The sequence below is a fragment of the Cervus canadensis genome, chromosome 1, assembly GCF_019320065.1.
Source record: "Cervus canadensis isolate Bull #8, Minnesota chromosome 1, ASM1932006v1, whole genome shotgun sequence".
Taxonomy (NCBI): Eukaryota; Metazoa; Chordata; class Mammalia; order Artiodactyla; family Cervidae; genus Cervus; species Cervus canadensis.
This window is the reverse complement of record NC_057386.1, coordinates 106738161-106764400: the sequence shown is the minus strand read 5'-3', so window position 1 is coordinate 106764400 and position 26240 is coordinate 106738161. Positions and strand designations below refer to the sequence as shown.

The 26240-nt window shown below is 45.5% G+C and overlaps 1 protein-coding gene across 1 annotated transcript in view; it reads left to right on the top strand.

Annotated features, from left to right (window-relative positions):
* TMEM132B (transmembrane protein 132B) overlaps positions 1-25519 on the top strand; it is a 229058-nt gene extending 203539 nt beyond the window's left edge. The window contains exons 6-9 of the mRNA XM_043489046.1: positions 12697-12902; positions 15264-15534; positions 18278-18469; positions 19839-25519. Of these exons, the coding sequence (XP_043344981.1) occupies positions 12697-12902; positions 15264-15534; positions 18278-18469; positions 19839-20987 (1818 nt within the window). The 3' untranslated portion in view covers positions 20988-25519. The remainder of the gene's footprint in view (positions 1-12696; positions 12903-15263; positions 15535-18277; positions 18470-19838) is intronic.
* The last annotated feature ends 721 nt before the right edge of the window (positions 25520-26240 follow it).

Here is a 26240-nt window from a genome sequence, read left to right as displayed (position 1 = left end):
TTCCCCTGAGAATATGCTTATCCTGCCAAAATGCCTTTCTTTTATGTGACTAATTGCTGTGCAATCCCCAGACACCTAAGCTTGTGACTCCAGCCTCTGTGCCAATGGAAACTCATTCAGCGTGCTTCTCCCCACCAGGTTCAGTGTCTGCCGTCCGAGCTGGTACAGGAGGCTGAGCAGCACCATATGCTGGGCTCTCACCAGATAAACAGCTCTTCATCCCTCGCGGGCCACCGTTTGATGCATAGGAAGCGCTTGGATCTTTTCCTAAACTCACAAGCGTTGGTGGTGCTTTGAAAAAAATCTCCCAATGTCGAGGGCTACAAAGCTAAAATGAAAACATTCCCCAGAGAAGCGTATGCTAAACTTTACAACAAACCGTAATCTTGGGCCTAATTTACTGGTGTGGTTTTGCTAAGGGGCACAGTTTTGGAAGCATTTGTCTGTCGAGGTAGAATCAAACCTTGTCGAATATGCTTCAGATGGGGATTTTTTTTCTTCTCGTGGAAAAGAGCCAGAATTTTGTTATTTCTTCATGGAAGCGGCCTGACTAGCAGAATGCAGTCACGGAGTGGTGATGCTTGACTGATGAGGGGGAACATGAAGTTGGATGGAAGCGGGTGTCAGCTTTAAAAAAAATGCATGAAGTAAAAAGTCCCAAGTTAAGTTTTATTTGGGACAAAATGAGGACTGTAGCCTGGGAGATAGCACCTTAGATAGCTCTGAGAAACTGCTCCAAAGAGGCGGGGTACAGGGGGAGGTCAAAATCACCAGTGTGATTCTGGTGAAGGGGGTATACATGCAATCAAACATACATTTTTTTTTAGAAGGTTGCAGCTAGTCATGAGGAACTGTCGTCACCATGAAATATTCTAGTGCTTTTCTAGATATGAGGAGGTACAAGAATTGGGCTCATAAAATTGGCTCCTGAAAAATATCTAACTATCAGACCTGTCCTGCCAGTTTTTCCCCAAAATACAGAGTGCCTCATTTCTGCTCTCCACCCTGAACTCCTTTCAAGGGGTGTTGAATATTGGCAACAGCACGATTTAATACTTGTAGAGTTGGATGGCGGGCTTCCCAGGTGACGCTAGTGGTAAAAGAACCTGCCTGTCAATGCAGGAGACATAAGAAACTCGGGTTTGATCCCAGGGTCAGGAAGATCCCCTGGAGGAGGGCATGGCAACCCACTCCAGTATTCTTGCCTGGAGAATCCCATGGACAGAGGAACCTGGTGGGCATAGGGTTGCACAGAGGCAGATGTGACTGAAGCGACTTAGCAAGCTCACACAGAGGTGGACGGCACATGCCATTGGCAAGTGCCAGTTTGTAGTTGACAGGGCGTCAGTGGGTCTGCAGCGGAGGAGTGTCCCGGGCATCTCAGATGAAGGTGAGCTGAAGGTCGGTGAACCTGAGGCAGCCAGCGGGGCCCGCGCATCTTGTAAACACCATACAAATCCTGCTGCCCTAACAGTCGCTGTTGTTGACAGTGTTCTGCACAGGCACCTCTCCTCTCCACTCATGCCTTCTCAAGGGCAGGGACTCGGGTCCGCTTGTGTTCTCAGAGCCCTGCTTGGACCTCAGCGCGTATCATCACTGAGTTTTACCCTCAGACTCTCTGCGAGCTCTCTGTGCCTTTGAGATGGATCCTCATCCTCCCCAGGCTGCAGAGTTGCATTCTCTGAGGTCTCTGTAGCACCAAGACTTTAAGATTCTATAAGGAAGAGTGCGTTTCGGATGAGCTGGGAAGGGAAAGATGTGAAATGGTCTCCATTCTGCCCACACTGGCCCTGAGATCTGTCCTTGTTGGGAGGACTGGATAATCAGTCAGTTCTCGGCTGGGCGCTGGGCACATTGCTTTGGAGGGATGAAAAACTGACATGTCCCAGCCATGATCTGACTAGGAAAATGAGATTGATCTGCATGAAAAGAGGATTAATAAGAATAAATGAGTCTGAGAGCAAAGCCTCATGATCAGACCTTGACAGTGAATGAGGGAGTCTCCTTAGAGTGGAGGCTTTCAGTGTGGTGCTGGACATGATGGATGGGGAGAGGCTCACAAGACCTGCCCTTTACTGTTGTATGATATGAGCAGATATGAGCAGAGCACTTCATCTCTCATTTATTCTGCGCAGTTCCTGTATATCTACAAGGTACTGGGCCCTGTGCCATGAGCCTGGGCTGCAGAGACTTGAGTAACGCAGCATGCTTGTCCTCAAAAGACTTGCCTTATGATCTCAGAAGCAGAGAAGTAAGCACTCATATATTAACTCATAGTCTATGAACATACATATGTGGACAGACAGAAGGTTCCTTGAGTCAGGATCCATGGACTTGTCTCCTGGAAATCTTCATGAGAGTAATTTGACTTTGCATATTCATTTTTTTGGCCCTAGTGGTAAAGAACCCACCTGCCAATGCAGGAGACATAAGAGATGTGGGTTCGATCTTTGGGTCAGGAAGATCCCTTGGAGAAGGAAATGGAAATCCACTCCAGTATTCTTGTATTTGCAAGGGAACCTGGCAGGCTATATAGTCCATAGGGTCACAAAGAGTCAGACACGACTGAAGTGACTTAGCACCCTTTCATTTTTTATAGTAGTCCACAGAATGATGTGTAAGCAACATGCACCACTGGTAATGGGCTGCTGCATGGTTTCAGTTCTGATGCTTGGTTTTGTTTTTCGGTGGTGGTGGTCGCTTGTGAGATCTCAGTTCCCCGCCCAGGGACTGAACCCAGGCCCCTGGGCAGTGAAGGCAGCGAGTCCTAACCCCCTGACCACCAGGGAATGCCAGTTCTGATGTTCGGCTTTGTGTCCATGATTGTACAAGGGGCCCAAAGGACATGGAGCTGGAGCACATGAATAGTTTAACTCCTGAGAATTCAATTTCATGCTGGAATTCTCCAGGCAAGAATACTGGGATGGGTTGCCATTCCCTTCTCCAGGGGATCTTCCCAACCCAGGGATTGAACCAGGGTCTCTGCATCACAGGCAGATTCTTTACCGTCTGAGCCACCGGGGAAGCCCCACAATTATATGCATTTGGCCCCAAATAACATTGTGTGCTTACCTTCCCAGGTATCCATATACACATGTACGGGTAGAAATTGTGCATCTTTTAACTGATTACCTTCGTTACTCTGCCTGGTCATGTATTCATCACTATATATTGGCATAACCTGTGGGGCACACGGGCACAGTGGTACGGGTCTCCACATCTTCCAGAGATGTGTGATGCCTTCTTCTGGTGGCTAAGCAAATCACTGGTGATGGTGTCATTGACCTCTGGCCTTCAGGAAGATATTAGAGACTGAATTATGGCCACCGAGAAACCCTTGACTAACGAAATGTTATAAGAACTGGAAAATACATTTATAAAAAGTGTAGGTGATAATAGTACACAGAGAGAACCAACACATTATAAATTGCTCAAGAGTTCTGGGCAGAGAGTTACATATGCATATACTGCCCATCTGTGCAATTATATGCTACACACACACACACACACACGTGTGTGTGTGTGTATCTCATATGCATACATGTTACTGTGCATATTCTTTATATTAAAAATGATACATTCTGTGCCTAGTGAATGAAAATAGGGATTTTATTGTGCAATACTGGTTAGTTGCAAATTTTGCTTCAGTTAACTTTAAAACCCAACTACCATTTGTGTGAGTCATTAAGAAAAGAATGAGGTATTTTATAGGCAAATGCTCTATTTGTCCAGGTGAAGGCCAATTGATAAAACAGATGAAGGAGCAGAAACTCAGATTAAGTTACCTGTTCAGAGTCACACAGTGCTGTTAAGCCCAATTCAGTAATGTTCTGGGGAAAAAAAGATGATCAAGATGGTATGTTTACTTATTGAAGGGAAGGGATAGACAGCTATGATTCAGAGAAGTGGATGCCTCTGACCAAGGGAAGCCTAGCACAGTCTGGGGAAACCCTGGGGACAGGAGCACTGTTGTGTCCTGGAGCGGCAGTCCCCAGCCTTTTTGGCACCAGGGACCAGTTTTGTGGAAGACAGTTTTTCCACAAACTAGGGGGTGGGGGAAAGATTGAAGGTGGGAGGAGAAAGAAATGACAGAGGATGAGATGGTTGGATGGCATCACCGACTCAGTGGACATGAGTTTGAGTAAACTCCGGGAGTTGGTGATGGACAGGGAGGCCTGGTGTGCTGCAGTCCATGGGGTCGCAAAGAGTCGGACACGACTGAGCGACTGAACTGAGCTGAACTGAGGGGGTGGGGAGAGATGGTTTCAGGGTGATTCAAGCACATTATGTTTATTGTGCACTTTATTTCTATTATCACTTCATCAGCTCCACCTCAGATCATCAGGCGTTAGATCCCAACAGTTGCGAACCCCATCCTAGAGCTTTCTTCTTTCTGAAAAAAAAGTTTGTCTTGTCCTTTTCTTTTTTTTTTTAATGGTTGCACTGTGGGATCTTAGCTCCTAGGTGGCACCAGTGGTTAAGAACCCACCTGCCAATGCAGGAGACAGGACAGATTTGGTCCCTGGGTCGGGAAGATCTCCTCGAGGAGGAAAGGGCAACCCACTCCAGTATTCTTCCCTGGCAATTTCCATGGACAGCGGAGCCCGGTGGGCTACAGTCCATGGAGTCACAAAGAGTTGGACAAAACTAAGCCGGAGCATGAAGTTCCCCAACCAGGGATTGAACCTGGGCCCTCAGCAATGAAAGCATGAAGTTCCAACCACTGGACTGTGAGGGAATTCCCTGTTCTAAAGCATCTTATTGAGTAAATCTTATTGGATAAACTTTAATGAGGTGACTTAGTCGTCACAAGCACATAGCTCTTTGCAAGAGTCATGATGCAGGCCTCTTTTTAGTAAAGCAGCTTAAATTTAACTCAAACTGATTACTCTAGCTACAACAGAATCCCCTAAGGGCTCTGAATGGCAGTCTTGATTACACTTTGGCCTGAAGGCTAAGACTTTTGCCTTGTAGAGGAAACAGGAAATGGGAGTGTGTATCAGGGGTTCCCCTCCTGAGCCAAAGACGGCAAGAGTTGCCCCGGGGCCACTGCTGGCTTTTCCGTAAGCAGCTGGTGGAATTCACAGAGCAAGCCAGTGGGAACAAGCTCCCGTGTATTCACAGGCTATAAAAGCTCAACCCTCTCACAGGAGCCCCTACCGGGCCTTTCTTAAGTCAGTACAATTTGTCACTTGGATTCTTTTTTCTAGCTTATATGGCATCTAGCAGAGTCTGCCCTGGGGAAGCAAACACTTTATTTCTCTTTCTCCCTGTGTGCATGTGTCTTTCTCTAGATTCCAGGTTAGTTTGTAGCCCTGCATTAGCAGTTCTCTGATGTGTTTGAGAAAAGTTTTTATTTTTTATAAGATTTTTTTTTGATGTGGACCATTTTTAAAGTCTTTATTGAATTTGTTGCAATACTGTTTCTGTTTTATGTTCTAGTTTTTCAGCCCAGAGGCATGTAGTCTTAGCTCCTTGACCAGAGATGGAACCCGTACCACCTGCATTGGAAGGCACAGTTTTAACCACCAACCGCCAAGGAAAGTTTTTAATTTGCAGTTTGGTAAGGGTGGGAAAAGTGCTCTTTTCAGCTGACTACATCTCTCAACTGAAACTGGAATGTGGCTGACATGATTTTGTCTTTGATTTTTATTAAGCAGAGGATAAACCAGGCTCCTTATTCTTGATTCTTTAAGTAATTCTTTAAGTGAAACCTAAGAATGAACTGAATATAGCGAGGGGATCAGTGGTTACTATAGCAACTATTTGACCAAAAGAAAAGGACAGCGTCAGGTCAGAACATGTCGCTTGGGACCCTGGCCCTCCATTACTGGCTAGATGACCTAACTGAGATTTAGTCTCCTCATCTGTAAAATGGGTAGAGGATCACTTTCCCACAATGCCCAAGTGCAGGATTTTTTCAGATTAAGGGCCAATTTTTATGGGCTCTCACCAGCATTTTGTAAAAAGTGAAGGAATAGAATGGACTGGAATGAAATGGCACAGAGCAAAGTGGAGTGAAGTAGAATGGGATGGGATGGAACAGAACAGAAAATTATAACTGGGCTCTCTCACTGTTTTTCTTTTTTTAATATTTATGTTTATTTAGTTATTTATTTGGCTGTGCCAGGTCTTAGCTGTGGATATTGGATCTTCGATCTTCATTGCAGCATGCAGAACCTTTAGTTGTGGCATGTCGTATCTAGTTCCCTCTCCAGGGATCAAACCCAGGCCCCCTGCCTTGCAGGCAATGAGTGTTAGCCCTTGGACCGCCAGGAAGTCCTGTCATCACTGCTTTCTTACCTTGTTCGATTTTCCTTGTAAGCCCATCTTGCTATCTGATTTTGAGTATAATCTTGCTAGCATGGGAAAAGAGTGCAATTGTATGATGGTTTGAACATTCTTTGGCATTACCTTTTTTGGGGATTGGAGTGAAAACTAACCTTTTCCAGTCCTCTGGACACTGCTGAGTTTTTCAAATTTGCTGGCATAGTGAGTGCAGCACTTTAAGAGCATCATCTTTTAGGATTTGAAATAGCTGGAATCCCATCACCTCCACTAGCTTTGCTCATAGCTTTGCTTCCTAAGGTCCACTTGACTTCAGTCTCCAGGATGTCTGGCTCTAGGTGAGTGACCACACCATCGTGGTTATCTGGATCATTAAGACCTTTACTGTACAGTTCTTCTGTAATTCTTGACACCTCGTCTTAATCTCTTCCACTTCTGTTAGGTCCTTGCTTTTTCTGTCCTTTATTGTGCCCATCTTTGCACCAAATGTTCCCTTGGTATCTCCAATTTTTTTGAAGAGATCTCTAGTATTGCATTTATATCTATGTGTGTCAAGTTTGTCTGTCTCCTCCACTGGACGGTCAGCTCCATAAGAGTAGGGACTGTATTGTTTATCACTCTATCCTCAGCACCTAGGACAGTTCCTGGGTCTTCACTGACATTAAATACATATTTATCAAACGAATGAATGATTTATCCTTGTTTTACAGATGAGGGGTCTGTGACAGAGAAAAGCTATGTCACACTACACCGGGACTCCAAGCTTGCTCTTTCCATCCTTCATTGATAGGATGGGAGGGTGTTAGAGCTGGAAACTTCAGGTACCCTTGGGTTTACCAATGGGGCATCTGAGCCTGGAGAGGGAGAGTGACTTGTTCAGTGTCATGAGGGGAAGAGTTGGATGAGGAGCCAGGTTGCTGGCCTTCAGTCTGAGGCACCAAGCTGCTGCTTCCAGCTGCCTCACCCTGGACTTGAGCACTATCAAGCTAGTCTGAACTAATCCATACCTCCTGCTTAATGACACATCACTGGTGGCTTGGGGCCAGCATGAAGGCAGTGATGGGCCCAAAAGGGGCACCAGGGATCTTTTGGGATGGTGGAAGTATTCTGTGTCTGAGTGTGGCAGTGGTTTCATGGTGCACACACCACCCAGCTCATCCAGCTGTGCCCTCCAGATGGATGCTATGCATTGAACTTAAATTATACCTCGGTGAGGGTCATAAAAAAGTCCCAGTGTGTGTATTTGGGTCTTGTCTTTCCCAATCAGGTCCTCCTTCTGTGGGCTGTATGAAGAGGGTAACACACAACGTGAGGAGCCCTCTGCCCCCATTCAGAGGACCTCTGCCCTGTCACCAGCTGTGATCCCTGCAGGAGCTGCCTGTCCTGGGCCTTACTTTCCCCATCGATAATATAGGGACATAACACTTATTGAACAGGGTATTCAGAGGAATCAATGGCTATCATCCTATGTAAAGTGCTTTAAAAAATGCATAATGCTAGTAAGCACTCAATACGTGAGAGCTATTGGTTTTCTTTTTTTGTATTTCTTAGAGATGTAAACCCTCAAGGTCAACTAAATATTTTTTGAGAACCCGCTGCTCCTCAGACATAATGCACTTGCTCAACTTGGTAATAAATACAAAATGTTTGATTTGACAATTGAATTGAAAGATGTTTTTTTTCTTTACATGCTTCATTTTTGCCTATCTTCATATGGAATTCAGCATTTATTATGATTTGTGAGAAACATACTCTTTGATTATATAGCTTTCCCCCCATTACTCAGATCTTTTTATTCTTCAGTAATGCACAAACACACATAACATATATTTATAAAATTAGAATGAGTGTGTCCATATAATTTTAACTCCATCATTTTTCACTAAATATTATTTCCTGATTATATTTCCCTTTCCTTAAATTTTATTTAAATTTATTTTATGATTCCTGGTGTTTCATTTGTGTGCACTGTTATTTATTGAACTAGGCATTTCATATAGAATATTTTTATTTTCATTATGAACAGCACTGCAGAAGGCACCCTTTATTTTATTCAGCTTAAACACCATTTACACTTCTTAAACTGCTCTTGCCAAGTTGTTGAGGAGGTAGACTGCAGCCATTACTCTTGACTGTGTGACTTTTTTTCTTTCTAACTCATTTCTCCAGGTGGGGGGAGAGGTCAGGAGAGAAGCCTTATAAAGCCTCTATGGTGTAGACACAGATACGTCAACAGTGTGGCAGACTCAGAGGGAGGGTGCTGATACAGACTCAATTCTTGCTTCTTTTCTAAATAGAAAACAAAGCCAGTGGTGTATTTTACAAGATCCCCAAAGGAAAACTATTTACACTAGGGGACCCCTGTTTGCCCCTATTACTCTAAAGTACTGTAACTGCAGAAGTGTAATTTGACAGTAGAACAATGAACCTCTAGAGGCAGCCTTCCTACGATGACATTGGCAAGTCATCTGGCCCATGCTCGCAGATTAACATGACACGAACTGTCGTTTTCAGTCTTCACATTCCCGTCCTCAGCTCTTCTTACATTAGAATACACAGCATTTGGTGTTGCTTCAGGGCCTCAGAGGGCCCTGAAGGTATCTTTACGATGAGTGGTAGGAACCTGACTCTGATCTTTACCTTGCACTGTCTGTCTGTCTGCTTCCCCAACACACATGCCTCTATGATGTGACATGACTCAGAGATCTCTCCATTTCAGTTGCTAGCCCAAAGGCCAAATTCATCCCTGGAAATCCATATTTATCAGATTTTTTACCTCAACTTCCTTAGCATTTGGACTAGGTTTCCTCTACCTGTCTGCCTCCTCTCATGATATCCTTAATGTGATAACCTGGTGTACATCACCTCATACCCCTTCTTATCCAGATTCAGGCTACTCATGGAGCAGAGGAATGAATGGGACCCAGAGGAAACTGGTGATATAGTCACATTGAACATCTAGTTATTGAACACTTTCTATATGTCATCTCTGTGCTAGAAGTAGAGACACTGTAGATGAGAAGAGACAGGTCCATGGCCTCAAGCAGGTTACTTTCAGGTGGAGAACAGAGATAAGAAACAAGTAAAAAGTAACCAGGAGCATTCAGAGAGTGATAAATATTGAAAAGCAGATTATAAAATACAGCACAGAGCAATCCAGAGTAACTAACATAGTGTGGTACTCAATCGCTCAGTCCTGTCCAACTGTTTGCGACCCCATGGGCTGTAACTTGCTGGGCTCCTCTGTTGTGGGATTTTTCAGGCAAGAACACTGGAGTGGGTTGCCATTTCCTTTCCCAGGGGATCTTCCTGACCCGGGGATCGAACCCACATCTCCTGTTGTGTCTCCTGCTTTCTCAGGTGGGTTCTTTACCACTGAGCCACCAAGGAAGCCCTGTTCTTATGAATGGCTGGACAGAAAAGAGGAAGGGGTGTGTGTGTGTGTGTGTGATGGGGCAGGGGTGCTGGTGTGTGACTGGGTGGCCCAAGACAACCAGTTATATCTGCCTCAGACATGAATGACAAACAGATCTCAGTCATTCAGTCATGGGAAGATGGTGGCAAGGTGTTCAGTTGGGGATAAGCTCAGGAGAGCTCCAGGGAGAGAAGACCCATGACCCATGAGGGAAGAGCCTGTGCAGGGGCCGGGGAGAGGAGTGCAAAGGGAGCCTGGAGAAGTTGGCTTGTCCCTAGGTCTTGTAAGTAAGTACCATGACCCTAGGTCTTGTAAGCTGTAATCAAGATTTTGGACTTTGTCCTGTGTAGCGAGGGAAGTCTCTAGAGGGGACTGGCATGAGCAAGCAGAGGAAAAGAGCACCCAGCCTGGTATCAGTAGTCCTGGGGGCTGGCTGGCATCGTTACACACATAGGTAAAACCCTGGGAAGTGATGTTCCCTTTCTCGACACTGGATTCAGTCTCCGTGCAATGAGGGTCATGATGCCCGCCACACGCAATTATTGTGGATATTAATGCTTCTGGAGAAGAGGAAGAACCTCACAGTGAGTTCCTATACCCATAAGAGATCCCTACTGCAGTCGTTTCTCGTTAGTTACACTAGTTATGTCCTATAAAGTCCCTGCAAACACTGAATTAACAAATACTAAACCATTCCTTCTAGAGGAAACACACACACATATGTGCATCTCACATAGGTTATAGTAATCCTGCAGATTCAGGAGAGTTGAGGTCTGTACTGGAGGGAGGTAGGTTGGGGAAAGTTCTAGCAATGGGTGAGGCCCACTTGAGCTGGGAGAAGGTGAGGGCAGAACCCTAACGCATCCATCGCAGCGTTCTTGTCAGTGAGGAACCTTGTTCTCTTAAGATAGGTCTGCTACTGCCACTGAGTCCAGGGATGTTTAGGGGTCTTATCGCATGTCTCCCACTGCAGTGCTCTGGAGGGAAGGCAGAAGCTTCTCTAGAACAGATCTGCCTCCCATGGAAGGGCAGTTGGCTCGGCATTGTGTCAGCCTCACAGGATTTTAAAATAAAAACACGGCTCTCCACTTGTTTGTCTGCTTTAGTTGAAAATCTTACTCTGGTTGCTCACATTACAATCCTGGGCACAACAATACAGATTTATGTCCCTCAAACATGCCTTAAAAGACAGCTGATTTGCTTGGTTCATCATTTTTCTTCTCTCCTTTAGGAAGTAAAGCAGACAAAGAGAGAGAGATAGGCAAAGTGGCTTCTTTTACACTTTGAAAAGTGATGGAAATATCTTTTTCAACTCCCACTGGAATTTCAGGGGGAGAGACGCATTAGCTGCCACTTTCCACTGCCATCTGGGGGCAGAATTTTTGCTGCTCAGAGTAGTGGAGCCTGGAGGTCAGGGGACTCTGGAGGGCTAAACTCTGACAGGGTGGGAAAGCACTCCCCGAATGAACTCAGCCTGATGCGTAGTTACCCATCAGTACCCCTGTTCACTGCTTTGTAACCCAGGCTTGTCAGGTTCGTGTCACTGTGGTTTCATCCCACCTTCCTATTACTGGCCTTGCTTAATTCTGCTTAAAGATTCCCAGAGATGTGGTGACATGGTGCGGTAGCAATGACAGGGGCCTCTGTCTGAGATTCTGATGTAAGGATGTAAGCATCATTTTAGTTATTTTCTCCTCAGTCTTTGATTTCACCCTACAGTGAACCAAGCTCATCTTTTCCTTCTCGTGGAAGCAAATACACATTCATATCCTTTTTCTAGGGGGACAGGACAGGTGGTGATAATACCTCCCAAACAACGTGGAGGTTTGCTCTTAGAGTTTGCACCTTGACACTGCTGGCATTGCTCTGGGCCGTTCACCTGGTCACATGGAGGAAGCAGTTGGACGTGTGCACCTGGGGTGGGAAGGGAGGCTGGGTCGCAGATACCGATTCAGGTGAGGAAGAGAAGGTCTTGAGTGAGTCTTCTTTTGTGGCTTGGGAAACAGGCCTCTTGGTGGCACTCCAGGTGAGCTGGGGTCCACTGCCAGCAGGCTAGTATCCCAAAAAGTAGTGTGTGACCTTGAGCCAGTGACACATCACGTGGCTGGCCTCAGGTTCTTCATCTGTAAAAAGGAGGTTGCAGACCCCTGGCAGTTTTGTGATTCTGTGCTAAACTGATTGTTGCTTTTGTGTCTTCTGCCCATAAAGTGATCTCCTCCCCCTCCCCATCCAGATACGTAAAAGACATTCATTCTTCTGATGGTCTAGGAGAGAAAGCCATCAACATTTTCCTTGCTTCTCTGGAAGATGTGAAGTGCCGCGGGGGCTTACATTGTCTGATACCTAACCTGCGAAGGCATCATGTTAAAAGGGTGCCTGCCCCGAGTGCTGAGTCAGAAGTCCATAGCAGAATGCCACATCCTCATCTCCATCCCGTAAAATTAATGCAAAATGTAATGGGGCAAAAGATTGTATCCACGTTACTGATGCATTTCATGAGTGTATTTCTACAAGGGTCTTAATCTAGTGCAAAGCTCTCTTGGTTTTTTCAGAAAAAAAAAAAAATCCCCTTTACAGCTCAAATGAAGTGTTGTTTTAGTAACATATGGATACCTTTTAAACATCTTCAGATACGACGCACTAGTGAAATATGCTGCACCTGGGGTTTGATTAGTGGTGGTTTGAGTACATAAAGGAGGTGAGGAAAAGGAAAAAAACACACAGAAAAGGCAACAAAGGTTATGGAACTCCGTTAAATTATGTTTATGGTCTTACTTGTCAGTAGTTTGTAATACAGAGTGGTTTTCCTGGAGTCTATTTATCAGTATTGTCACCAATTAGTGCCTACAAATTACCTTTTGTTCAAGCCACGTTCTCCTGGTTGTCTTGGGGCCTCATAGATCAGAGCTGTTGCGGTTCATGAACTTTTACTGTCAGGTCTCACATGAACTTTTTCTGCTGCTGCATCTGGCGGCCCTGTCCCCTCCCCCAAGGTCTCCAACGGCTGTGATTCGATTTTTGTGAATGGGAAGGAGATGAAGAGCAAAGTGGACACGATCGTGAACTTCACCCACCAGCACTTCACCTCCCAGTTAGAGGTCACGGTCTGGGTGCCCAGACTCCCCCTGCAGGTTGAGATCTCCGACACGGAGCTGAGTCAGATCAAAGGATGGAGGATCCCGGTGGCCTCCAATCGAAGGTGAGGAACTCAGGGTGAGGGGGTGACCCTCAGAGGGGGCTGTGGGTCTGAGGCTCCTAGGGCTTGGATCTGAGGCAAATCGTCCTCAGGGACCCAGGCTCCAGCAAAACTGCATCTAAAGTGGGTAGTAACAGGAACAGAGTTAAGACAGATCTGACTTGGGTCCTTATTCTGAAAGGAGAAAATTATAATAGGGATAATATAGTAAGTTCCCTACATATGAACACTTGTGTTGTGAACTTTCAAAGATGCCAATGCACATTCGCATAGTCCAGTCCCGTAAACTAGTTCACGTGTCTGGCACGTGTTGTCACATGGGCACACCTTCTACAGGTGGCTGAGCTTTTGTTACTGTATAGAGTACAGTAGTACAGGGCCTTTGTTTCAAGCCCAGGAGGTCCGGAAGTAAACATAAAAGCAGTGGTGATGTAGCTGATATTGTTAAGGAGTACCAGCTGTTGTATAGTACTATTGTACTTTTCAAGGTCCTATGCTGTAAGATTAAAAATATTTTCTTTATTTTCTGTGTTTGTTTTTATGAATTATTTGCATGAAAAGTGTTATAAACCGATTACAGTAAGCTACTCTATAGCCCATTGTGTCAGTTTGGTACCTAGGCTAACATAGTTGGACTTACAAACGAACTTAAACAAAGGCACTCTTGGAACGGAACTCATTCGTATATAGTGGGTTTACTGTCATATTATCTACCTCATAGAATAGTTGCTAGGATTCAATAAAATGATGCAGCACATAAGCGTACAGCACAAGGCCTGGCATTTAGGGAATAGCTCTATTCCCCATTGCCCTAGTGTTCTTTCCTGCATTATCCATTCTCAGCTTTCTGCTTGTAAATGTCAACCATCCTTGGTGGAGCACAGTGCAGTGGCTAAGCTGTGAACTCTGGAATAAGGCCACTAAGTTTTCACCCTGGCTTTTCCACATTTGGGGTTTCTCTGGTGGCTCAGATGGTAAAGAATCCGCCTGTAATGTGGAGGACTTGGGCTCAATCCCTGGGTTGGGAAGATCCCCTGGAGAAGGGAATGGCTACCCACTGCAGTATTCTTGCCTGGAGAGCTCCATGGACAGAGGACCCTGGCAGGCTACAGCCCATGGGGTTGCAAAGAGTCATACATGACTGAGCAACCTTTCACTTTCCCAGGTATAGCTGTGAGACCTTGGACAAGTTACTTAACTTCTCTCTTCCTGTTTCTTCATCTGCAAGTTGGAGATGACAATAGAGTGACTGAATAGAGTTGTTCCAAGAATTCAGTGAAATGATACACCCTGCAGCAGTCAGAATTCTGAAGATAGCATTTATTCACTTTACAGGAGCATGTAAGGCAGGACCCGGCACATAGTCTAACTCGGGACATGTGAGTCTCTGCCCCTCTCTCCCCTGACACAAGACCCTGTCCACTGAGGGCGCCACAGACCAGTCAGCAGCCACCAAACCAGGTCCTCTCATGAGGGACGCTTGACAGGTTCATCTCAAGGGGAAGTTTATGGAATGGCCAAGTCAGAGAGGGTTTCTCAGGGCAGGTCATGGGCAGGCAAGTGGAGGAGAACTTGTGTCAGGACAGGCGGAAGGGCCGGGGTGCTGAGGAAGGAGGAGAAGTCAGGATGCAGGTGTCAGATGTGTTTCAGTTGTTTTAGCAGCTCTGCAGGTCTGCAGTCACTTAGGTCAGGTGGGTGGGAGATAGGAGGCATACTCTGGTCACTTTAGGGCTCTGAGCTCAGAGAAAGCTGATTCTGTGAGATCAAAGGGCCCTTATCCAGGTGACGGTTCACAGGGGCCCACCTTGGGTGTCATCACACCTGGCTTATAGCTCATGCTCATCTGCAGGATGTCAGGGGCATCATTCTCATCTCCACCCGCAAGGGAGGTGCCCAGGCCTGGGTAGGGGTTGACCACTCACTCAAGGCCAACAGGGGGGAGTGGCCACTGGCGACACAGGGCTCTTATGATCCCAGACCTCACGTTCCCTCCTGCAGCCCACCTTCTGCATCATCCCTGCACAGGGGGTCATGAGGAAATTGCAGATTTCCAGGACATAGGACAAAGGTGCCATCTCTGCCTGGGCAGTGCTGGTCCCCCCAGCACTGGGCAGGGGAGGTGGGGCCGTGCTGGGCTCCTGTGTCCCGAGCCTGTGGCAGCACATGTGACGCTCAGTGACCACCGCACAGGGTCCGGGGAGTGAAAGAAGCAGCAGATGGTGGGTGACCGCTGGTAGGCAACCCTGGCAGGAAGAAAATCCAGTTCACACCAAGCATCACAGTCACAGGGAATCTGGACAAGGAGGTAGGGGAGACCCTTCTTCCTCAGGATGACGTTGGCTCTGCTGTGTGTGTGTGTCCCAGGCCTACCCGAGACAGTGAAGACGAGGAGGATGAGGAGAAGAAGGGGAGAGGGTGCTCCCTGCAATACCAGCACGCCCTCGTGCGCGTCCTCACCCAGTTCGTGGCCGAGTCCCCCGACTCGGGCCAGCTGAGCTACATGCTGGGCCCTGACTGGCAATTTGACATCACCGACCTCGTGATGGATTTCATGAAGGTGGAAGAGCCGAGAATTGCTCAGATACAGGATGGCAGGACCCTGGTGGGCCGGGAGCCGGGCATCACCACTGTGCAGGTACAGGCACCCAGCCCTGGCCACCTCCCGCAACCCTGGTCTGTGTTGATAAGTGTCCAGGCGGATGCTGGAGGACAGCGTGTGTACGCATGCATCAAAGATTTATGGGCAGTGATAGAGGGTTCATCAATTCTAACAGTTCAAACTCAAATTAAATTTTGTTTTACATTTTTTTTTAAAGAAACTTCCCAGATAGTCCAGTGGTTAAGAATCCACCTTGCAATTCAAGAAACATGAATTCGATCCCTGGTCAGGGAACTGGAATTCCAGTAAAATTGAATCAATTAAGCCTGTGGGCTCCAGAGTCCGCTAGCCACAACTAGAGAGTCCGTGTACACCAACATCCCACGTGATGCAACTAAGACCCCATGCTACTAACTAAATAAATGAATACTTTTATAATAGACAATAGAATTCACAAAAGTTCATAGAACAATTGAAAAATGAAAAGTAATGATAATAAAATTATATTGTATTTTCCCCAAAGAGGGTCAAAGTCATTTTCAAATCTTATTGTCTAGAGTAGCAAATAAAAACCTCGGAGAATAATCAAAGAAAAATGTTTGCCTTTTAGAGAGTTGAGAAAAAATATCTCATTTCTTTTACCAAAGCTAAATTTAACACACAGTCTAAGCAATCTTTCCCCTAATGTGACCCTTTACTTTTTATGTGTCACTAACAGAAGACAGTAGAACCTGTGAAAGCTAGTTTCATTTTCCTCAACTTGAGCATTAACCATTTAGCTATGTTTTACCTTGAACAGTGGACCAAAAAAAATTTAAAAACATATTGCACTAAAAATAATAAAAACCGCTCTCCACTTTACTATAGTAACAGTAAAACTGTTTTCTAGCCAGTGGACAGGATCATTCTGCAGAAAGAATGCAGCATATTTTTAAATAACAAATTAAAAAATTACTGCTCAAGGTTCAAGTCAGATTTTTAGGTGTTGGCCAAGTCAGTTTTTGACAAAGCTGGATTCAGTGTTACATTCTGCATCACTCTTCTGTTGCTGTATAACAGATCAATCAAACAGCTCCCGGCATGAAGTTCTGAATGTTGGGAGTCCAGGTGAGCTTGGGGTACCAAGTTCAGGGTACCACAAGGCTGCGATCAAAGTATGGGTCAGGCTGGGCTTATGTGGGGCTTTGAAGAAGTGTTTGCTTCCTGGCTCAGGTTGCTGGAAGAATGCAGTTCCTCGTGGTGCAGGACTGAGAACTCTGTTTCCTTGTGGACTATCAGCCAGAGGTCATTCTCTGCTCCTAGAGTTCCCTCCATTGCTCCTCACGGAGCAGATCCACCACCAGATTCTCACTCTTTGAATCTGACTTTCTCTTCTACCAGTCAGGGAGAAAGCACTCTGATTTTAAGGGCTCATGTGATTCCATGAGACCCACCTGACTAACCCAGTATGGTCTCCCTATTTTAAGGTCAACTGTGCCATATCCTATAACATAATTGGGAGGCTGATTTCTCATCATATTCACAGGTTTGAGAGATTAGACAGAACCTTTTTGGGGGGACAGGTCTGGAAATTCTGCCCAGTAGATATGCATCTTTATTTGACACTTCCCTGGTAGCTCAGATGGTAAAGTGTCTGCCTATAGTGTGGGAGACCCAGGTTCAATCCCTGGGTCAGGAGGATCTCCTGGAGAAGGAAATGGCAACCCACTCCAGTATTCTTACCTGGGAAATCCCATGGATGGAGGAGCCTGGTAGGCTACAGTCCCTGGGGTCACAAAGAGTCGGACGCGACTGAGCAACTTCACTTTCTTTCTTTCTTTCCTGATTGCAAAGGCTTCCCTGGTGGCTCAGTGGTAAAGAATCTGCCTGCCAGTGCAGGAGACTAGGGTTCAATCTCTGGCTTGGGAAGATCCCCTGGAGAAGGAAATGGCAACCCACTCCAGTATTCTTACCTGGGAAATCCCATGGACAGAGGAACCTGGCAGGCTACAGTCCATAGGGTCGCAAGAGTTGGACACGACTCAGTGGCTAAACCACCACCACCACCTGCTTACAAGCTAGACAGTAAATTAAGAAAAATGGCTTAGGAGAGTAAGATTCTCTTTCCCACCTTGCTCACCTGGTTTATCCAGGGATGACACGGCAGCCCACAAACTGGTGATGAGTGGTCCATGAGTGTGTGTGTCAGTCACCCAGTCGTGGCCGACTCTTTGGGACCCCATGGACTATAGCCCACCAGGCTCCTCTGCCCATGGGATTCTCCAGGCAAGAATACTGGAGTGGGTTGCCATTCCCTTCTCCAGGGTTGAGTGGTCCATAGTGAACATCTAATGCTCACTGGAAGGAGTAAGAGTAGGAAGAGATGGCTGAGCACCAACCTTTCAAAGAGCTTTTACTGCAATTCTTCCATTTTCACAACTAAGTATTATTTGTTGGAAAAATGTCAGTCTTTGGTGCCCAGTACCAAGGTAGGCAATTTTTAGTTATTGCCTCTAAATTAAATCAAGCTTTAAAAAATACAGTACTGTTATCATGATATGAATCAAAGGAAAGAAAATGGGCCAAGATGACATTTATACTTAAAACTCCTTCCCTTGGAGAGCGTAGTTGAACAGGATCATGACTTAGCACACACACACTCATGACTTGCTTACATACACAATTTCGCTACATACACTCATGTCACAGGAAACTAGGAGAACACTTTGGTGGGAACACCAGTTCAGGAGTTTTGAATGGTGAGAGGAGCAGACACTGAGGTTTCTCACTGACTCTGCAGGTCCTGTCGCCTCTCTCTGACTCCATCCTGGCTGAAAAGACCGTGACCGTCCTGGATGACCGGGTCACTATTGCAGACCTGGGTGTGCAGCTGGTGGCCGGCTTGTCTCTCTCCCTGCAACCTCACAGGTTGGACAAAAGAGCCATCGTCTCAACAGCAGCTGCGCAGGATGTTCTTCAAGCCCCACAGCAGGTAAGATTCCAGAGTCCTTTTGTCGGTGGACAGTTGGGACCTCTTCTTTCTTCATATCTTGTAAAGGAGATAAATAGAGCACTCATAACTGGGACTGGTGATTCTTGAAGCTTCTACCTATTTCTTATCCAGTCTGTCCTGACTCTGAGAAAAGTACTCAATGGCTTAGACACATTTTTCTCATATGTTCTTCTTGCTTTTGAGCAGCCTTACCTGTTTTAGACACAGTCTGCTGCTAGACCGTGACCAAAGGCTCCCATATTTTTACTTTTGCCCAAGCAGGTGCCTATTGACACTTGGAAATTTCATTTCAGCTACTTGAACAAGCATGGCTAATAGGCATCCAATCGCCACTGTTGACAATGATTGCCAACTCTCAAACTCTCCCCCTCTTTAAACTTTGACATGTCATTGATAAAGATACCAGGGCACTGTGCCTTTCAAGCAAACCAGTCTTATGATGCATCCTTCCATAAGCATGTCCAACCAGTTCATGTTTTGCTTCGCCAGCATTGACTTCCTAATAAGGAAAGTTCAAAGCAATATTCTCTTGAGCAGGCGCCTGACTAGTTGCATCTGAATTTGATTCAGATAAACTGTTTGATCTTTCAGAATATTTTTAGAAGGGTCAAAGTCAAATTCTGTTGTCTGGCATGTGGTAAATTACAGTAAGTCCCTTACAGACGAACCAGTTCCATTCTGAGAGTGTGTTCGTAAGTCCAGTTTGTTCCTAAGTTTAACAAAATTAGCCTAGGTACCCAACTAACACAGTTGGCTATATAGTACTGTAAGGCAGTCATTTTATAATACTTTTCACACAAATAATACATAAAAAACAAACAAAAAGTAAAGAAAACATATTTAATCGTACTGTACAGGACCAGCTACGTCACTGCCGCCGCTTTCACACTTGCTTTCAGACACCCTGGACTTGAAATAAAGACGCCATCCCACTGTGCTCTATGCAGTACCGCGCCGTGAAGGCCACCAGAGCACACCCGCTTCTGCAGGGTGCATGCACACGGCAATACATGCCAGATATAGGACCTGACTTGGGTGACTGGACATGCGAGCACACGTTTGCATCTTTGAAAGCTCGCAACTCGAAAGTTCATCTGTAGGGGACTTACTGTAAAATACACTTTAACGCATTTGCTAAAGCATATTGGCTGTTTCTTACATTAGTAGGGCTGTGGCTTATGGCTCATGCCAGTTCAAGGCAAGTCAAGAGCTGTTCACAATGATAAAGCATAGAAATTAATTCTTAGTTTGTATGTTTAAATCATATTACATAGAAAAATCATATTTACATTTGCAAGTTTTGAAGGAACCTGATTATAACATAATGCATTCGTTTCATTTCTCTTAGGAGGCCATCGTCAGTTCTTGGATTTTGTTCAGCGATGGTTCGGTGACACCTTTAGACATTTACGATCCCAAGGATTTTTCAGTTACTGTCTCATCTTTGGATGAAATGGTGGTGTCTGTCCAGGCAAGCCTTCAGTCCAGATGGCCGGTTGTGGTTGCAGAGGGGGAAGGGCAAGGGCCCTTGATTAAACTGGAAATGATGATCAGTGAGCCCTGTCAGAAGACCAAGAGGAAGAGCGTTCTTGCCGTGGGGAAAGGGAATGTCAAGGTCAAATTTGAGCCCAGTATTGATGAGCACCAAGGAGGCACCAATGATATTGAGGGCATAAACCGGGAATATAAAGACCACCTCAGTAACACCATAGATCGTGAGGGAAACCAGGAGAGAGCAGTTCAGGAGTGGTTCCAGCATGGCGCCTCTGTTGGCCATGAGGAAAGTACCAACAAAAGCACAACCCCACAGTCTCCCATGGAAGGAAAAGATAAAAAGATGCTCAAGAGCGGTGGTCCAGATGCCTTCACAAGCTTCCCCACTCAAGGGAAGTCACCGGAACCCCATAATCCTAGTGACCTCACAGTGACCTCCAGGGGGCTCACCGACCTGGAGATCGGCATGTACGCCTTGCTCTGCGTCTTCTGCCTGGCCATCTTGGTTTTCTTGATCAACTGTGTGGCATTTGCTTGGAAATACAGACACAAAAGATTCGCCGTGAGCGAGCAAGGCAACATCCCCCATTCCCATGACTGGGTCTGGCTGGGGAACGACGTGGAGCTTCTAGAGAACCCGGTGGACGTGACCCTCCCGTCGGAGGAGTGCACCACCATGATTGACAGGGGGCTGCAGTTCGAGGAGAGGAACTTCCTTCTGAATGGCGGTTCCCAGAAGACTTTCCATAGTCAGCTGCTCAGACCTTCTGACTATGTCTATGAGAAAGACATGAAAAACGACCCTCTGAGTTCCACAGGCCCCAAGAGGAAGAGGGTCAAGTTTACTTCCTACACCACCATCCTCCCAGAGGACGGCGGCCCCTACACCAACTCCATCCTGTTTGACAGTGATGACAACATCCAGTGGGTCTGCCCAGATATGGGGCTGGGGGAGTCCCAGGGCTTCAGAGACTACATGGAGAGGCTGCAGGACCAGATGTGAACTCCTTTCTCATGTTTGTATTCACCTTTATGCCTTCTGTTTTTTGAATGGTGGAGCCGTGAGTCTGATCAGCAATAGGGGATGATTTAACAGAGCTTCATTTGTGGCGGTCTGGCGGGATCCCTTTGCAGGTATCAGAGAGAGCAAAGGCAGCTGGGTTTGAAGCTAGGCAATGTCTCTGAATCGGCCACGTGTGGGTCCTAGAAAAATTCTAAGACAATGATTTTATCTGCTGCCTGGTACTAGCTCAGTTCCAGTAGAATAAACCTGACCCCACAGACATTGTTAATCATCTCGTGGCAAAACAGCCGTGTGGAATTAGAAAAGACTTGGGTTTGATTTTTCTACTCCTAGACCTTTTAAAGCACAGTGGACATTTCTTGCCCTTGGCCTGAGATTGGACATACCTGAAAGATGCTGAATGTAGCCGCCCATATTTGTTACGAGCATTGCTCATTATTTTTATATATCTTTGCACTCGCCCCTGGTTCCTTTGACCTCTGCAATTCTTTTTGAAACATGAAGACAAGAGATTTCATTCTTTTCTCTGAGACCTGTTTGATTTGCATATGAGTTTTATTCCCCATGATTTGCCGCGTCCTGTTATTTCCTAGGTGTCTGTGCGGGAGTTCAGGGTCTTTCCAGTTTTCCACACTTCATCACTTGGGGCAATAGCTAAGAGGCTAATCCTCATGCTGTCTTTCCTTTTTTGTGATTGAACTTTGTTGTCTCAGATAGGGACATGGGATTTTACTTAAAATGTTAATGTACTGTGAGGGGGGGCCATCTTCTTTACAGTTTTCTACATGATGCTTAAAAACTTTGGAGAAAAATTATGAACTGTGAACCTTTTAGCTTCTGCTTGCAGGAGTCATGAGGACCTCCTTCTTGGAGTGCATTTCCGAGGGCAAAGCAGTCCTCAAAATAGTTGTATTGATACTAATGCTTTGTGGTCAACACCGTTTGTTATCCAAACTGAAATCAAGGTCTAGAAATGATACGCACAGAAAGGAAATTGCATAGAAAGTACCTTCAGACCAAACTTTTCTTTTACCAGAGCAAAACTTTATTAGAACAGTAAGTGGAATGATGTTTCACCTTAGTAACACATAGAAATCTACCCATTCAACGATTTCCACCCCACCACCAAAAAAGCTCATATATAAACACACACACACACACACATATATATATCCCCAGTCATGACTCTGGCAGAGGTAAAACGTATACAGGGTGTACATTAATCAAGAAAAGCAATGGTTTTTTTTTCTCCCCAAAATTCATAAAATAAATGACTATTCCGGAAGCTTGAGAAGCAATTGTGATGAAAAACTATAGGTATTGGGAAATTAAAATGGCAAGCGAGAGAGAGAGAAATTTTGCATGATTCCTGCATAATTTTTAAATAAATAATGTTTTTCAAAGAACAGCATGCCTGGTCTCAAGCAAAGCAAGAAATTCAGATTAGGAAACTATGGCAACATTTTATTAGGATGTGATAGCTGGAAAAACAGACACTGGATGAGTATACCTCATTCCAAGCTTTCTTGAACCATTTGCATCTCAGAGAAGTGGAATTTTAATGACCCAAAATGGCCAGGACCTGCAGGAGGTGTTGAGACTGTTCCTTGACTCTCGATGGCTGATGACTGGGCTGTTCACAAGGGTGTGATTCAGCGGTTCTCTTTTAGGGTTCCATGGTTGGGAACATGACAACCAGCCTCCTCCAGCTGTGACATGGCAGACATAGCATTCTCCCTGTGTCTCTTACCCACAGGACTACAGTACATTTATAAACCATGCCTAAGTTACCAGTGATGCACTGCCTGACCTCCAGGGGCTGGTGTTTAGTTGCTCTTGTGTTTAAAATGGGGGTTAGGAACTGAAGCTGGTAAGGTTGCCCAAATCTTCCAGTTTTATTGGGAAATGAAGTCAGGAGACCCAGGTATTGGCTTCCAAAGGAGTTTGCAGAGAGATGGCTGACACCTTGTAGGAAGAGCTGCTCTGGTAGCCAAAGGAAGCTGCTTCTGCTTTTCAAAGGACTTGGTGGGGAGGTTGCTCAAAGCCAACTGTGTAGGGCTAGAGAGAAATTCATGGAATTAGAATTCCATGCTGTGGAAACAGAGCTGTCCATATAAGTCCTGCTCCCCCTATAAGAGAGTGTCAATTTTCTTTCCCTTTGACAGTCCAGACATAATAGGGGTTTTGTTTCTAAAACTGAGGAACCTCAGCTGATACAGGTAGTGTCTCACACACACAGCAGGCTGCCTCCCACTGGTAAAGTGAGTTTCCATGGGAAGAATTAGGAGAAGAGGAGCCTGCCATTGTCCTGAGGAGCCTTATCCAGGAGCATACAGGTTAGGCCTCCTTCTATGGCCTGAGTGCTTGATGTGATGCAGAGAGCACACTGGGGAGAATTAGAAGGAACCCTTGGTTTGTGCTCAGTTGGTAAAGAATATGCCTATAATGAGGGAGACCTGGGTTTGATCCCTGGGTTGGGAAGATCCCCTGGAGAAATGAAAGGATATACATTCCAGTGTTCTGGCTTGGAGAATTCCAGTCCACGGGGTCGCAGAGTCGGACTCTGAGCGACTTTCACTTTCCCTTGGTTTCTCAAAGGGGCTGGGAGCTGACCGTGGTCCTGAAGTGGCCTCCTGTGTGTAAGCTGGCGTCCCCCAGAGTGATGCAGGCTTCATAAAACACCTGTGCTGGCTTATGTTGAGATTCAGTCAGCTCAAAACAAACATCAAATGGAAGCTTTCAGGGGAAGGGTCCCTTTTGCCACACAACACACACTTCCCTATATTCACACATACATACTTATACCCATGTGTGTGTGTCTGAATAATGAAGAGCCAGAAATTCAGTTATTTGTGGGAATCAACAGTCAGTTGTTCTCAGATTGGGCATGGACAACTACTCAGCTGAACAGAATTTCACTGAAGCTCTTTCTGCTCTAAATACTTCCTACTGACTAGAATCCATGTGTTACATCTGCTTGGTTTCCAACCTGGTTAATTTAAAACAATTAGGAGCTATGCTTCCAAAATATTTAAACTAGAATGGGAGGGAATGATGTAAATTATTAAGCCTTGAAATACGGTTCTGGGGGGGGGGGAGGGGATGGGGCGGGAAGGCATGCATTTGCCTGGATTTTCCAGGTTTTTATGGCTGAGATATGCAAAGCATTGGTGTCAATAACCTGAAATAAATGAGATAGATAGAATCCCTTTCTCTCCCTTGAAAACGGGATGCTCAGGCTCCCCCTGAGGCAGACACCAGCAGCCTCTAATGGGGACAGCAGGCTATGAGCTCCGTGAATCACACGAGGGGCAATTCAGATGCCATGTGAGGACCAGGTGACCTACAACCATGGAGGATGTGAAACTACTGTCTCCAGGCCAGCGCACAGCTATCAAGGAGCAGCTGCCACACAACATCACTGGAGTTTAAACCTGCAGTGTTACATTTGAGAGAAAACAAAAAGAAAAGACACTGGAAGTTTTCCCCGGAAGCTTTCCCCAAAGAACACACAAGGTACTGACCTCAGAATACTCCGTGTGAGCCCAGAGAGGATCAGTGACCCCTGGGGGTTTCCTGTTGCACACTGGCCAGGCTGCATTCCCAGGCTGTAATCATGCTTAGACTGTAGGCAGAGAGTTTTTTATTTATAAAAAATTAATGCCGAGAAAATAATGGATTAACTTTTGTCCCATTGCCACTTCCGAGGAAGAAGTATTTTGTACGGGGTAATTTTAAGTTTTAGGAATTGTGCATGTTGATCAGCTTTCTCGTCTCACTCTTTTAGAAAAACGTCTTCCCAGTGTTGGGACGTTGGGACCACAGTAAAGTCTCTGTCAGGGAAGACCACTCATTCCAACTCCACTGACCACAGAGAGTGGTTCTGTCTGAATCCTTCCTTCATCACCTTTCTACTCTCATCAACTCAAAAACAGCCTCAGATCTCCATTCTAGTCTCTGCAAATGACAAGATAGGTGGTCTATAAACCCAGCAACCATCTTCCCCCTCAAAATTGTATTATGTGTAATGTATCGCGTGTCACCTGTTATGTAAAGGAACAGTATGGGTGGTGGAAAAGTTATGCTCAAATATGGGTAGCAGATATTTTTGTATGTAATATAGGCAATATACTGAAACACTGGAAGGTGTGTTGGAATAAATACCTTTTCAAATAAAAGCATGCAAAGCTGTAGCTTTTAAATGTACAGACGTCCCACTCAGAAATATCTAAACTGATGGTGGGAAACATCAGAACCCGACCTCGCGAAATGCACTGAATTCGAGATGCAGCCTTTAGAGGGCATGGCTTCTGTTGGGACTGTGGATGGAATCTGCCAGAACATTTTGATCTTACTCTTCCTTACTTTTGGATTTCTTTTTCCTTTTTTCTTCCTTTTTTCCCCCAGAACTATTTCAGAAATAAAGTGACTTTGTTTTTTCAGCATAAAGGTATATTCTAACCGCAGGGTAACTCATCCTTTTTAACATGAAAATAAACATTTAAACATTCTCCAGTGGTTGCATTATTTTATCCACATTTTTCTCTTTTAATTGCAGCAGCTGTATGATTTGACTATATGTATTTTTCTTTTTAGCCAGAGATTATAATACCTCTGATGCAGCAATAAATGGAAACCTAAAGAAAATGTTTCTTGAAAGTTGCCAATAGGGGCACACCTCTTCTCGGATGTCTCAGAAGGAGGACTCCTGTTTCTCAGGTCCCTGTCCAGTGTCAAACCATGTCGGATTTGGTGCTGACAGGCAGTGCATCGGTCCCTGCTGTCTTCCTCCTTTTGGTCTTTATGTGTCTGTGACTCACTTATGTGTCCATATTTGGGGCAGGGGCTTGGGGTGCTGAGGGCCTAGAACTGGCAGAGCTCTGGACCCATAAGAAAAACACAAGAGAGTCGGGGATTCTTCCTGGAAGGTTGATGGTGTCTCAGCTGAAAGGTTGATGGGCTCATTGCCAAGTCCCTATGGCTCTCTGTGGTGAGTGTACCCATTCTGACAATGCCAGCATCGTCTGGCATTTTGGCAAATGTCACTCCTCGTTATCAGGATGAAAAGGGGTGTGTCTATGGCAGTAACTTGACATGTCCTAATAAATGCCCCACCCCAAGCGTGATCTTTCATTGGACCCTACAGACTATCATTAGAGGATTGAAGCATCAACCTGGGAATTAGAAATCAATTTGGAAATTGATTTGGAATCAAATTGATTGGAAATCAAT